Source organism: Peromyscus californicus, unplaced genomic scaffold, assembly GCF_007827085.1.
Source record: "Peromyscus californicus insignis strain IS unplaced genomic scaffold, ASM782708v3 Scaffold_5__1_contigs__length_169319896, whole genome shotgun sequence".
In the NCBI taxonomy this organism is placed as follows: Eukaryota; Metazoa; Chordata; class Mammalia; order Rodentia; family Cricetidae; genus Peromyscus; species Peromyscus californicus.
Window position 1 is genome coordinate 10,587,524 of NW_026294573.1, and position 14,685 is coordinate 10,602,208.

The 14,685-nt window shown below is 42.2% G+C and overlaps 1 protein-coding gene across 1 annotated transcript; it reads left to right on the forward strand.

Moving 5' to 3' along the window:
* Positions 1-3,575: 3,575 nt before the first annotated feature.
* LOC128096183 (oogenesin-3-like) lies at positions 3,576-13,945 on the forward strand. The gene is given in 3 exon segments (XM_052715421.1): positions 3,576-3,862; positions 4,302-4,880; positions 13,217-13,945. Coding segments are annotated over 3 exon segments (1,416 nt in total). The 3' UTR covers positions 13,767-13,945.
* Positions 13,946-14,685: the final 740 nt, after the last annotated feature.

Consider the following 14,685-nt stretch of genomic DNA (forward strand, 5'->3'; position numbering starts at 1 on the left):
GTGAAAGACCAACTTTTCCCAAAACTTCTAAACTTTAAACTTTGGCTTTTTACACCCCCATTTTTGCCTCAGGGAGAAATCACTTTCTCCTGCTGCTTGGACTTAGCATTTCAGCTGTCCCCAGGTCAAAAGCTTCCATAGCAAACTTTTTCTTCCCCATAAGCTCAAAGAAGAGCTTTTTTACTACCTGTGAAGCTCAAAAAAAAGATTTTTTTCCCAGTTTGCATTCATAGCCCCCAAAGTTAGAAAATTGTAGAGTTTTTCTGTCTAGTTGCCTTACTTATTTTTTTCTACACGATCTTACACGTCTAAGTTTTTCCTACACTATATTACTACACTATATCTTATACTTAATTTTCAGATAGAAATAGAGAAAGGGATAGAAGATATAAAATTTTGACAGAAGAGAATTTTGCGCTGCAGCATCGGACATCCATCCAGTCCATTTTCCTTTTCTCTCGAGGATAAAAACCCCTGCCCCTCAATAATATATATATATTCCATAACACTGGCGTGCCACTTTCCACTGGCAGGGGTGACTCACACTTTTGCCAAAAACTCTGTAATAAAACTGTTATTTTCCTTTTTCTTTAGTCCCTATTACTTTGTCTTTAGTCCTGTTCATTTGTCTTTAGTCCCCCCTTTTTTTCTTTTTTCTTTAGTCCCTGTTCATGGCGCCATTCTGTGGGGCGTTAACCCACCAACCCCACAGTTCCCCAGTGTTTTCTTGAATGTGAGCAGCAGGAAATATTAGATAGAAAGATTTAGATTGTGGAGATAAACAGATAGAATATAAAGGATAGCCTCGAGAGGACCTGGAACTTTTTCCAATAGCCCGACTGGCTCTGCCCCAGGGTATTTATAGAGACACCAAGGGGTGGAGCAAAAGACCTCCCCCCAGCACAGCCAAGTGCAGACCATCTCAGACACCTGCACTAAGGCCCATGGTCCTAATCATCCTCTCTATGAGGACAAGCTGGGTAAAGCCACGAGGAACCTGAAAATGGGCTCCCACACATATCACAGGGCAGTATGATACAGAATGGTTGCTGAGTGTTGGAGCCCAGTCTAGGCACCATACTGAGTTCCAGCTAAACTTAGGTAGAACACTGTGAAACCCCATCTCAAAAGATTCAGAAACTAAGTCCATCAATCCATAACAAGTCACTGTGCCTTAGTTGGGTCAATGAATTGGTGAGTAACTTTTGCCTTAGTTAGTCTAAGTCTTTTCATGGGTGAAGAACTGATCCACTCCACATAGACAACGTCAGAATTCCAAAAGAAGTGGGTGGAGCCTCAGTCATTCAATCAGGCTTCAGATTTCATCTGGGAGGTGTGTCCAAAGTATATAAGGGTCAGAACCATCAGAAACCCTCAGTCTTGGAGCCTGGAGCCTCTTGGAGCCACCGTCTCCCGTGGCTGGGATCTGGACATCTGTTACCAGTGTTCAGATCAGGTAAGTAAGTCCCTTACCTCAATCAAGTCACCCTGTCTCACCCAAAGTCTAGCCTTAGGTTCACCTCAATGTATCATTTCTATCTCTTTTAGTTGCTAATTTTTTTGTTTTATGACAAGAACTTCCTACATAACTCTGCCTGGCCTCAAGTTCTTGGAGATTCTGCTGGATAATCATCAGAACCAGCAAGTTTTGTTTATGTCAAAGTCATTATTTGAGTCTGTTTGTAGTGTCCCTGTTTAGAGACAGTTCCACTGTGAATATCAGGGTGAACCTGAACTCCAGGAAATTCTGGGGGATAGTTACACATGAATCTTTCAGATGATTGGACTGTGCTGGTCTTTTTCTTTGTCTTTCTTTCTTTTTTCTTTCTTTGTCTTTCTTTTTTTGGTGTTTTGACATGACACAGAATCTGTCTGTAGAACAGGCTGACTTGAACTCATAGAAGTTGTCTCCAAGTGATGAGATTAAAGACATGTTTCGCTAAGGCCCATCTTGTGCTGATGTTTAGGTCAATTTAAACCAGAAATGGTTGTATATACCTTTAATCCCAGCACTTGGGAGGCAGAGACAGGCAGAGCTCTCTGAGTTTGAGGCCAGCCTGGGATACAGAGTGAGTTCTAGGACTGCCCAGGCTGAGGTTCTGTAACAACAACCACAATAGCAAGAAGTTCTTTTTCTCTGCTGGTTGATACATGGTCCCATCATGGAGACTAGGATGTTGTGAATTTTTCAGGAAGCAGCCTGCTTCCCTGGTCTCAGTGTTCAAATTAAAAATGTGAACCATAATTTTATACTTAATTGGAAATATCATTTTTTTATTTTTAATGTTCTATTAGTTTTGTGAGACCTCAAGTAGCATGTTCTAGAACTCTAGGAGTAAGTAACCATGACACTGGACTAGTGAGTTTCTTGACTGTGACATGTAAATTTTCATTTGCATCCCAGAGTCCTTTCCAGATGCTTCACAAACATTACAGACCTAGGCAGTAGCTACTGAAGGTTTATTGACCAACTTTTTACTTTTTAGTGTTTTTTCTCTCTTTTTTTTTTTTTTCAAGACAGGGTTTCTCTGTAGCTCTGGAGCCTGTCATAGAACTTGCACTGTAGAGTAGGCTGGGCTCCATCTCCTAGAGATCTACCTGGCTCTGTCTCCCAAGTGCTGGGATTAAAGACGTGGGTCACTGCTGTGGAATGTTCTGTATGGCAAATGTGTTGCTAATTAGTTAATAAATAAAACACTGATTGGCCATTGGCTAGGCAGGAAGTGTAGGCGGGACAAGGAGGAGAATAAAGCTGGGAAGTGGAAGGCTGAGGCAGAGAGACACTGCCAGCCACCATGATGACAAACAGCATATGAAGATGCCGGTAAGCCACGAGCCATGTGGCAAGGTATAGATTAATGGAAATGGATCAATTTAAGCTGTAAGAACAGTTAGCAAGAAGCCTGCCATGGCCATACAGTTTGTAATCAATATAAGTCTCTGTGTTTACTTGGTTGGGTCTGAGCGGCTGTGGGACTGGCAGGTGAGAGATTTGCCCTGACCCTGGGCCAGGCAGGAAAACTCAGGCTACAGGCCACCACTGCCTGGCTGTTCCTTTCTTACTCTGTTCAGCTCTGTAGCACAGAGAATACAAGCTTGCAACCCTCCTGAAACATCAGGACCAGTGATAACCAACAAGTGAGGTCAATAACTAATAATGTCCATCTCACAGATTCCCTCAATTGTTCCAGGCTGGGTCAGCCAGGTGAACGGAAACTGGTAAGGTTGGAAATGGGATGTTTCCTTTGCTTTCTTTGAGGTCCTGGAGAACTGACCACATGGGCTGAGCCTTCAGGCTTCCTGGAGAGCCCTTAGTGGAAATGGCTTCACCTGAACTGTGGTTGGAATAGGATGGGGTGTTTGGGAAAGAGCATGCTTTTGAGAGGCTTCCCACTGCAGACAGGATAGGTGTGGCTTTAAAACCATCACATGGTAATCAAAATGTGAAAACTGAGATGTCCACCATCACCACAGAGAGGTCCTTGTGTGGGAAGAGGAAAGGCTTCCTAAGTTTTCTGAATGGTGTCTTTGCTTTCATGCTTCCTCAGGATTATTATCCCTGAAAACCAGTCTTGATGGGACACCGGGCCCCACCCACACTCAAGAAGCTGGCAAGATAGAGGCTGCTGAGGGAGGAGGACTTGACCATTTCTATTCTGGAGGACCTGCCTGTGGAGCTGCTCCGGGAGATGTTTCAGGAGGCCTTCAACGACAGACGTACAAACATCCTGAGGGCCATGGTGTCTGCCTGGCCATTCCCAGACCTTTCTGTAAGAGCCCTGATAAAGGACTCTGACCTGGAGACTTTGAAAGCTCTGCTTGCTGGACTAGATGTGCTGATTATAGACAAGGGTCATCCCAGGTAATCAGGACCCAGCTAGGATGGAGGAAGGCTGTGGGGGTGCAGAGAAGGAACAACTGGGGACACGGAGAACTTAGCCAAAGGTAGATCAGAGGCTTCTTATAGCATCAGCATAGAGAACTGCAGAGGTTTGGGCCAGGTCTCAGGTGTCTGGGCAATTAATGACATGTGGAGGGCACAAGAGTAGACATAGTCACTGAGGAATAGGCCTCTCCCTGCCAGCTCCACAGTTAAAAGTGGAATGAGGCTGGGGTTAATGGGAACGGAATGGAGGGAGGTGAGATGCCTTGCTGGCAAATATCCATTTTCACTGAGCACGAGGCTTGATCTTGAGAAAGCAAAGATTTGGAAGGGAAGCTGTTATGAGATGTGGACAAGAAGTAGACTGTAAGATGTATCTTGTCTTATCTTCTGGGAATTCTACCTGTTTTACCAACAGGAGGTCAAAACTCAGAGTGCTTGATTTGACGGGTGTGGACCATGACTTCTGGAGCATTAGAGCAGGAACCCATGAAGGTGACTGCTCACCACAAGCCGAGAGGCAGGAGCAACCAGTGGAAGTCAGTACTAACTCTGGGGTGAAGAAACGTTTTAAGGTAGTAACTGATCTTGAACTCATGAAGGCCAGGTACAATCAACGTGACTGGTACTTGTTACAGTGGGCCCAGCAGCGAAAAGATTCCATTCATCTATGCTGTAGAAAGCTGAAGATTTGGGATTCACCGGTCTTCGCTGCTGTACAGATCTTCAAAAGGATAAATCTAGACTGTATCCTGGAGCTGCAGCTGAGTCGATGGCCACTGGAATTCATCATAGATCTTTGTCCTTACCTGGAGCAGATGAGAAATCTTCACACCCTTGTGCTAGCGGTAATTTGGAAGCCCTTCAGATCTGCTGCTTCTGCAGAGCAGGAATGGATAAGCATGTTGCTTTCTCAGATCTCCAGATTCCCTTGTCTCCAGAATCTCTCTGTACATAATATCTACTTTTTAACAGGCTGCCTTGAAAAGTGGCTCAGGTAAGGAAGGATGGAGAGTGTCCTCCAGAACATGGCAACCACATCCTTTTCTTTACAGATTAGTGGGTCCTTGATGGTCTGACCACTGTGAACCTAGCAGTGGTGGAGACATCGGTTAACCTGGCAGATGAGCTCTATGCTCAGATATTTGTGAACAGGCACCAGCACACCTGTAATTGCTCATGTGTAAAACATTGTTTGGGGTCCAAAAAGGGGTTGAGTAGCTGGGAAATAGGTGATATTGGGTTTGAATTTGGGGAAACTGGACACAGCAGTGGTGGGGAACAAATATATCAGGAGACTCTTTTTTTATATATTAAGAAATTTTTTTCAGGCTGGGCAGTGGTGGCTCACGCCTTTAATCCCAGCACTTGGGAGGCGGAGGCAGGAGGATCTCTATGAGTTCGAGGCTAGCCTGGTCTCCAAAGTGAGTTCCAGGAGAGGCACAAAGCTATACAGAGAAACCCTGTCTCAAAAAAAACAAAAAAATTTTTTTCATTCATTTTACACACCAATCAAAGATCCCCCTCTTCCCTCCTCTCCCCACACCAGCCCCCCTCCCAACCCACCCTCCACTCCCACCCACAAGAAGGCAAGGCCTCCCATGAGGAGGTACATCCAGTAGAAGCAATTCTAAGCCATTCTCCTGCCTCAAGGCTGCACAAGGTGTCCCATTGTATGTAGAGGGCTATAAAAAGCCCGCTCATGCTCCAGAGATGGATTCTGATCCTACCGCCAGGGTGCCCCCCAAGCAGATCAAGCTATGCAACTGCCTCACCATGCAGAGGGCCTAGTCCAGTCCCATGCAGGCTCCACAGCTGTTGATCCACCTTTCATGATTTCCCACTGGTTTGGTTTGGTTGTCTCTGCATGTTTCCCCATCATGGTCCGGATGCACTTGCTCATAGAATCCCTCTTCTCTCTCTTGGACTGGACTCCTGGAGCTCTGCCTGGTGCTTGGCAGTGGATCTCTGCATCTGCCTCCATCAGTCATTGGAGAAAACTCTGTGATGACAGTTAGGGTGTTCACCCATCTGATCACTGGGGAAAGCCAGTTTAGTTCCAGCACCCTCTCCACTGTTTCTAGTAGTCCAAGCTGGGGTCATCCTTGGGGATTCTTGGCAACTTTCCTAGCACTGGGTTTCTCTCTATACCCATGATATCTCCCTCTATCATGGTATTTCTTCATTGCTTTCCTCCTCCTTCCCTGTTCTAGCTCAACCATCCCATTCCCTTATGTTCTCATCCCCTATCCCCTACCCTCCATTGCCCACCTCTCATCCCCATTTTACTCATGGAAATATATATTTCCCCTTCTCAAGGCGATCCATGCATCCCTCTTTGGGTCTTCCTTGTTAGCTTCTCTGGAGTTGTGAGTTGTTGTCTAATTATCCTTTGCTTTACATTTAGTATACACTTATAAGTGAGTATATACCATGTTTGTCCTTCCGAGTTTGGGGTACCTCACTCAGGATGATATTTTCTAGTTCCATCCATTTGCCCACAAATTTCAAGATGTCTATTGGTTAAAATATTTATTAAGACAACTCCACCTAGTTAAAAGGGAGGTTTATTTTGTGGGGTAACTTACAAGTGAAGGGATAGGTTACAGGTTCCAGGAAAGGTGAAGCACAGTCCAGCGGTGTTCTCTGGAGAACTCTGCTCAGTCTACCTCCAGCATCCAGGATCCAGGAACCAAGAGAGCCTGCACTTCCAGATCTCAGGTCTTTAGAGCTCCTGTCTCAGCCCTACCTTGTAGGCATGACAGTTACCAAAAGCATCAATTGGGGTAGTAATTCCTGGACAAAGTTGAAACAGCTACCCACTACAGATGTCATTGTTTCTCTCTGCTGAATAGTACTCCATTGTGTATGTACCACATTTTCTTAATCCATTCTTCACTTGAGGGGCATCTAGGTTGTTTACAGGTTCTGGTTATTACAAATAATGGTGATATGAACATAGTTGAGCATGTGTCCCTGTGGTATGTTTGAGCATTCCTAGGGTATATGCCCAAGAGTGGTATAGATGGGTCTTCAGGTAGATTGATTCCCAATCTTCTGAGAAACTGCCATACTGATTTCCAAAGTGGCTGTACCAGTTTGCACTCCCACCAACAGTGGAGGAGTGTCCCCCTTGCTCCACATCCTCTCCAAGATAAGCTGTGTGCAATGCTTTTGATCTTAGCCATTCTGACAGGTGTAAGATGGTATCTCAGAGTTGTTTTGATTTGCATCTACCTGATGATTAAGGATGCTGAGCAATTCCTTAAATGTCTTTTGGTCATTTGAATTTTTTTTTTGAGAATTCTCTATTTAGCTCTATAGTCCTTTGTTTTTGTTTGTTTGTTTTTGGTTTGTTTTTTTTTTTTTTGTTTTTTTTTTTTTTTGTTTTTTTTGGTTTTTTGGTTTTTCGAGACAGGGTTTCTCTGTGTAGCTTTGCGCCTTTTCCTGGAACTCACTTGGTAGACCAGGCTGGCCTCGAACTCACAGAGATCCGCCTGGCTCTGTCTCCCAAGTGCTGGGATTAAAGGCGTGCACCACCACCGCCTGGCTTGTTTTTGTTTTTTTGTTGTTGTTGTTGTTTTGTGTCAAGACAGGTTTCTCTGTGTAGTTTTGGTACCTGTCCTGGATCTCACTCTGTAGACCAGGCTGGCCTCGAACTCACAAAGATCCACCTGGCTCTGCCTCCCAAGTGCTGGAATTAGAGGTGTGCACCACCACTACCCCTATATCCATTTTTTAATTGGATTGTTCCTTACTTTGATGTCTAGTTTGAGTTCTTTATATATTTTGGAGATCAGCCCTCTGTCAGCTGTGGGGTTAGTGAAGATCTTTTCCCATTCTGTAGGCTCTTTTTGTCTTATTGACCATGTCTTTTGCCCTACAAAAGAGTCTCAGTTTCAAGAGGTCCCCTTTATTAATTGTTGCTCTCAGTGTCTGTGCTACTGATGTTATATTTAGGAAGTGGTCTCCTGTGCCAATGCATTCAAGAGTACTTCTACTTTTTCCTCTCTCAAGTTCAGTGTAACTGGATTTATGTTAAGGTCTTTGATCCACTTGGACTTAAGTTTTGTGCATGGTGACAGATATGGATCTATTTGCCATCTTTTACCATGTTGACATCCAGTTATGCCAGCACCATTTGTGGAAGATACTTTCTTTTTTCCATTGTACAGTTTTGGCTTCTTTGTCAAACAAAAATCAGGTGATCAAATGTATGTGGATTAATGTCCGGGTCTTCAATTTGATTCCATTGGTCCATATGTCAGTTTTTATGCTAATACCAGGCTGGTTTTTATACTATAGGTCTATAGTAGAGCTTGATGTCAGGGATGATGGTGCCTCCAGAGTAGCTTGGTTGTACAGGATTCTTTTAGCTATCCTACATTTTCTTTTTTTCCAAATGAAATTGAGTTTTTCCTTTCCTGGACTGTGAAGAATTGTGTTGGAATTTTGATGGGGATTGCATTGAATCTGTAGATTGCTTTTGGTAAGATTGCCATTTTTACTTTGTTAATCCTACCTATCCATGAGCATGGGAGTTCTTTCCATTTTCTGATACCTTCTTCAATTTCTTTCTTCAGAGACTTTAAGTTCTTGTCATACAGGTCTTTCATTTGCTTAGAGTTACACCAAGGTATTTTATATTATTTGTGGCTGTTGGAAAGGGTGATGGTTCTCTGATTTCTTTCTCAGCCCTTTTATCATTTGTATATAGTTGATTTTTTTTTTGAGTTGATCTTGTATCCTGCCACTTTACTGAAGGAGTTTATCTGTTTATGTATGAGTTCCCTGGTAGAATTTTTGGGGTCAGTTATATATACTATCATATTGTCTGCAAATAGTGAAATTTTGACTTCTTCCTTTCCAATTTGTATCCCCTTGATCTCCTTTTATTGTCTTATTTCTCTAGCTAGAACTTCAAGTACAATATTGAATAAATATGGGGAGAGTGGTCACCCTTGTATTGTTTCTGAATTTAGTGGAATCACTTTGAGGTTTCTCTCCATTTATTTTGATGTTGGCTGTTGACTTGCTGTAAATTGCCTTTATTATATTTAGGTATTTTCCCTTACTCCTGATCTCTCCATGACCTTTATCGTGAAGTGGTGTTGGATTTTGTCAAAGGCCTTTTCAGCATCTAACGAAATGATCATGTGTGTTTTTTTCTTTCAGTTTGTTTATATGGTGTATTACATTGACAGATTTTTGTATGTTGAACCATGCTTGCATCCCTGGGATGAAACCTACTTAGTCATTGTGGACAATTTTTTTGATGTGTCCTTGGAGTATGTTTGCCAGTATTTTATTGAATATTTTTGCATTAATGTTCATGAGGTAGATTGGTCTGCAATTCTTTCTTTGTTGCATCTTTGTGTGACTTGGGAATCAGTAACTGTAGCCTCATAAAAGGAGTTTGGTAATGTTCCTTCTGCTTCTATTGTGTGGAACAATTTGAAGAATATTGGAATTAACTCTTCTTTGAAAATCTAGTAGAATTATTTGTTGAAATCTTGTGGTCCTGGACTTTTCTTGGTTGGACTTTTAGGTGACTGTATCTATTTCCTTAGGGGTTATAGGTCAATTTAAATAGTTTATCTGATCTTGATTTAACTTTGGTATGTGGTACCTATCCAGAAAATTATCCATTTCTTTCAGATTTTCCAATTTTGTGGAGTACAGGTTTTTGAAGTATGACCTGATGATTCTCTGGATCTCCTCATTGTCAGTTGTATATCTCCCTTTTCATTTCTGATTTTGTTGATTTGGATGCTGTCTCTCTGCCTTTGGTTAGGATGGATAAGGGCTTGTCTATCTTGTTGATTTTTTTTCAAAGAAACAACTCTTTGTTTCATTGATTCTTTATACTGTTCTCTTTGTTTCTATTTCATTGATTTCAGCTCTCAATTTGATTATTACCTGGTGTCTATTCCTCCTGGGTGTTTGTCTCTTTTTGTTCTAGAGCTTTCAGTTGTGCTGTTAAGTCATTAGTGTGAGATTTCTCCAACTTCTTTTTTTTTTAAAGATTTAGCTATTAATTATATATACATATTCTCATTACAGATGGTTGAGAACCACCATGTGGTTACTGGGAATTGAACTCAGGACCTCTGGAAGAAAAGTCAGTGCTCTTAACCACTGAGCCATCTCTCCAGTCCTTTCTCCAACTTCTTTATGTGGGCATTTAGTGTTATGTATTTTCCTCTTAGCACTGCTTTCATAGTGTCCCATAAGTTGGCTTTGTAGTAAATTCATTTTCGTTGAACTCTAGGAAGTCTTTAATCTCTTTCTTTATTTCTTCCTTGACCCATTGGTGCTTAAGTTGAGCATTATTCAGTTCCTATGAGATTGTAGGTTTTCTGTAATTTTGTTGTTGTTGAAATCTAACTGTAAGTCATGATGGTCTGATAGAATATAGGGGGTTTATTTTAGTTTTTGTATCTGTTGAGATTTGTTTTGTGACTGAATATGTGGACGATTTTATACAAGGTTTCATGGAGTGCTGAGAAGAAGGTATATTCTTTTGTATTAGGGTGGATTGTTCTGTAGATAACTATGAAGTCCATTTGAGTCATAACATCAGTCATGTCCCTCATTTCTCTCTTAAGTTTCCATCTGGGAGATCTGTCCAGTGATGAGAGTAGGGTGCTGAAGTTTCCCACTATTAATGTGTGGGGTTTGATGTGTGGTTTAACTTTAGTAATGTTTCTTTTACATATGTGGGTGCCCTTGTATTTGGGGCATAAATGTTCAGAATTGAAACTTCATCTTGGTGGATCTTTCCTGTGATGAGTATATAATGTCCTTCTTGTTCTCTTTTGATTTTTAGTTTGAAGTCTATTTTGTTAGATACTAGAATAGCTACACCAGCTTGTTTTTTAAGTCCATTTGATTGCAAAGACTTTTCTCAGCCTTTTACACTGAGGTAGTGTCTGGCTTTTGACTTGAAGTGTGTTTCTTTTTCTTTTTTCTTTTTTCTTTTTTCTTTCTTTTTTTTTTTTTAGGTTTTTTTGAGACAGGGTTTCTCTGTGTAGCTTTGGAGCCTGTCCTGGAAATCACTCTGTAGACCAGGCTGGCCTTGAACTCACAGAGATCCACCTGCCTCTGCCTCCTGAGTTCTGGGATTAAAGATGTACACCACCACCAACGGGCAAGGCATGTTTCTTGTATGCAGCAGAAAGATGGGTCCTACTTTGTATCTATTCTGTTAGCCTGTGTCTTTTTATAGGTGGATGAAGTCCATTGATATTAATGGATATTAATGACCAGTGATTGTTAATTCCTGTTATTTTTTGGTGGTAGTGTTGTGTTTATTTCTCTTCTTTGGGATTTACTACTGTGGGGTTATCTATTGCCTGTGTTTTCGTGTGTGTATCTGACTTCCTTATGTTGGAATTTTCCTTCTGGTGCTTTTTGGAGTGCTGGATTTATGGATAGGTATTGTTTAAATCTGGTGTTATCTTGGAATGTCTTGTTCACTCTATCTATGGTGGTTGAAAGTTTTGCTGGGTATATTAGTCTAGGCTGGCATCCATGGTCTCTTAGTGTCTGCATTACATCTGTCCAGGACCTTCTGGCTTTCAAAGTCTCCATTGAGAAGTCGGGTGTTATACGATGGGTCTGCCTTTATAAGTGACTTGGCTTTTTCCTTTGCTGTTCTTACTATTCTTTTTTATTCTGTATTTTAGTGGTTTAATTATTATGTGAGAAGGGAACTTCTTGGGGCAGTCTAGTCTATTTGGTGTTCTATAAGTTTCTTGTATCTTCATAGATATTTCCTTCTTTAAATTGGGAATGTTTTCTTCCATGATTTTGTTGAATATATTTTTCTGTGCCTTTGAGTGAGTATTCTTCTTCTTCTTCTATTCCTATTATTCTTAGGTTTCGCCGTTTCATGGTGTCCCAGATTTCCTGGACATTTTGTGTTATGACTTTTTTTGGCTTTGGTGTTTTCTTTGATTGACAAATTATTTCCTCTATTGTACCTCTACACCAGAGATTCTGTCTTCTATCTCTTGCATTCTGTTGGTTATACTTGCATCTGTGCTTCCTGTTTGTTTACTGGGATTTTCTATTTCCATCATTCCCTCTGTTTGTGTCTTCTTCATTGTTTCTATTTCAATTTTCAGATCTTGGATTGTTTCCTTCACATGTTCAATTGCTTTTTCATGGGTTTTTGGTCTTCTTTAAGGGATTTATTGATTTCTTCCAATTTTTTATTTGCCTTTCCCTCAATTTCTTTAAGGGAATTTTGCATTTTTTCTTTAAAGGCCTCTAGCATCTTCATGAAGCTATTTTTAAGGTCGCTTTCTTCTGCTTCTTCTACCTTGTGATGTTCAGGTCTTGCTGTTATAGGAGGCTAGGTTCTGGTGATGCTGTTTTGCTCTTTATGTTGTTGTATGTATTTTTGCCCTGATGTCTACTCATCTCTTCCTCTATTAGGTGCAAGAGGTGCCTGTGTCAGAATGAGCTGCTATTGGTACACTCTGTGCTTGTTGTGTCTGTGTCTCAATCTTAGCTCTTGGTTTAATTGGAGCTGGCACATTCTGTATATCAGGGAGCTACTCTTATTCCAATCCAAGCTAGCTGATTCTGTGGCTCAGGGAGCCCCTCTTGGTCTTATCAGGGCTCTAGGTGTAGTCAGAGCTGGTGGATTCTTTTTCTCATGAAGGCTCTCTTGGTCCAATGAGAGCTAGTAGATCCTGTGTCTCAGGAATCCACATGGGAGCTGGTGGATTCCTTGTCTCAGGAAGTTACTGGGGTCTCGGGCAGATGGGTATTGGAGTAGGGTGTGGGTCTTGTAGATTGCAGGGTTTGATGGGAGTTTTTGGTGGGGAGAGCCTGGCCACAGGAGTTTTCACGGCTGGCCAGCAACTGGGGCAGAGGTGGATGGGGGTTCCTGGGGACTGGTTGTTTCCCAGGATTTGGGTCCTAGAGGCAGGACTCTCTGGGTGGGAGAAGAGTCACTCACCTCTTGATCCAGGGAGAGCTGGCAGATTGGTTTCCTTGTCTCAGGAAGTAACTGGGGTCGCAGGCAGATGGGTATTGGGGTAGGGTGTGGTCTTGTGGATTGCAGAGTCTGATGGGAGTTTGGTAGGAGGAGCCTGGCCTCAGGGGTTTTCCCTGCTGGCCAGCAACTGGGGCAGAGTTGGGTGGGGGTTCCTGTGGACTGGCTGTGTCCCAGGGCCCATAGCAAGGGACTCTTAAAGACACTGCTAGGATGAAGCTGAATGAATCCATCATATAGACAGACTAAATTTGGGGAAAGCATCATCTGCCTAGCTTCATTCCCACCAATCCTCTTCAATACTATTTAGCATATCTAATCTCTTGATCTCTTCCTAGGTGCCTGAAGACCCCCTTGAAGATCCTGTCAATCACTGGCTGTAGGCTCTCCCAGTCAGACTTGGATTACCTGAGCCAGTGCCTGAACATCCGTGAGCTCAAACATCTGAACCTGAGTGGTATAGAGCTATCTGATTCATGCCCTAAGCTTCTTGGGGTTCTCCTTGAGAGAATCGCAAGTACCCTGCAAACCCTGGGATTAGAGGAGTGCAAGATGAGGGACTGTCATTTCAATGCTATCTTGCCTTCCCTGAGCCAATGTTCCCAGCTTACTGAGGTCAATTTCAAAAATAATGATATCTCTCTGTCTGTCCTGAAGAACCTTCTACATCATACAGCCAAGCTGAGAAAGCTGACCCATGAGATGTACCCTACCCCTCGGTTATGCTATGAGGAATTTAACCTACTTTGTGCTGAGCTGCTGGATATAATCAGGGCAGAAAGGGAGCCCAAGAAAGTGTCTTTTTATTCTGCTTGGAATGCTTTCACTTACGATTCTATACCCTGGAGGTCAGACTTTTTTGCCTTCCGTTTTTGATAAGTAGGATAAGGTTTCTTCTGGTACTAAAAATGGAAGCCTAGTGTTGGGAGTGTATGTATACTGTGTACATCCTTGATTGCCTATAATAAAATGTGCTGAGTTTTATGGGTTGCTAGTGTGTCTTCATCGGAGTGCACAGCCCACTTATTCCCAGCATTTTAATACCTGTTTCTTTCCCCATCGCCCTAACCAAGTCATGGCATCTGACAGACATGTCTCTCATCAAGGGGTTCTAGAGCATATTGCTTCACAGTGCTTAATATTTTGGAAGGAAAATGGAATGCAATGGGTTCAGATCACAGGGACTCAGGTTGACATGAAGAACAATGGGATGAAGGGACAGGAGACTGGTAGAGTCAGAGAGAAAATTATATGCTTTTCTAAGTGATGATTTGGATCAGAGAAACAATTAATACATGTAAATGTTGTTCTGGTAGCTTTTAAAGGTAGTGTGGGACTCCAGTAACCTGGAGGAGTATTGTCTGGTGTTCTTCACAGTTAGTGATTTTTCGGGACACAGTGCATTAAGAATACCAGGAATTTTGTTTTTGTTTTTTTTTTTTTTTTTTTGAGACAGGGTTTCTCTGTATAGCTTTGTGCCTTTCCTGGAACTCAAGTCCAGGATGGCCCCGAACTCAAGAGATTCACCTGCCTCTGCCTCCCAAGTGCTGGGATTAAAGGCGTGCACCACCACTGGTGAATACCAGGAATTTTAATCATGTAGGGATGTCTCATCGATGGAGATAAAAAATCAATACCTACATTCCATCTTGAAAACCCAGAGTGGATTTTGTTGAGGACATGGAGAGCTTTAGGTATAGAGGCAGACTTCACCCAAATTCCTCAGAATGATTATCCCAGACTACAGGTCACATATACTTTACGGCCTGCTAACCTCTATGTTATTGGTCCAAGA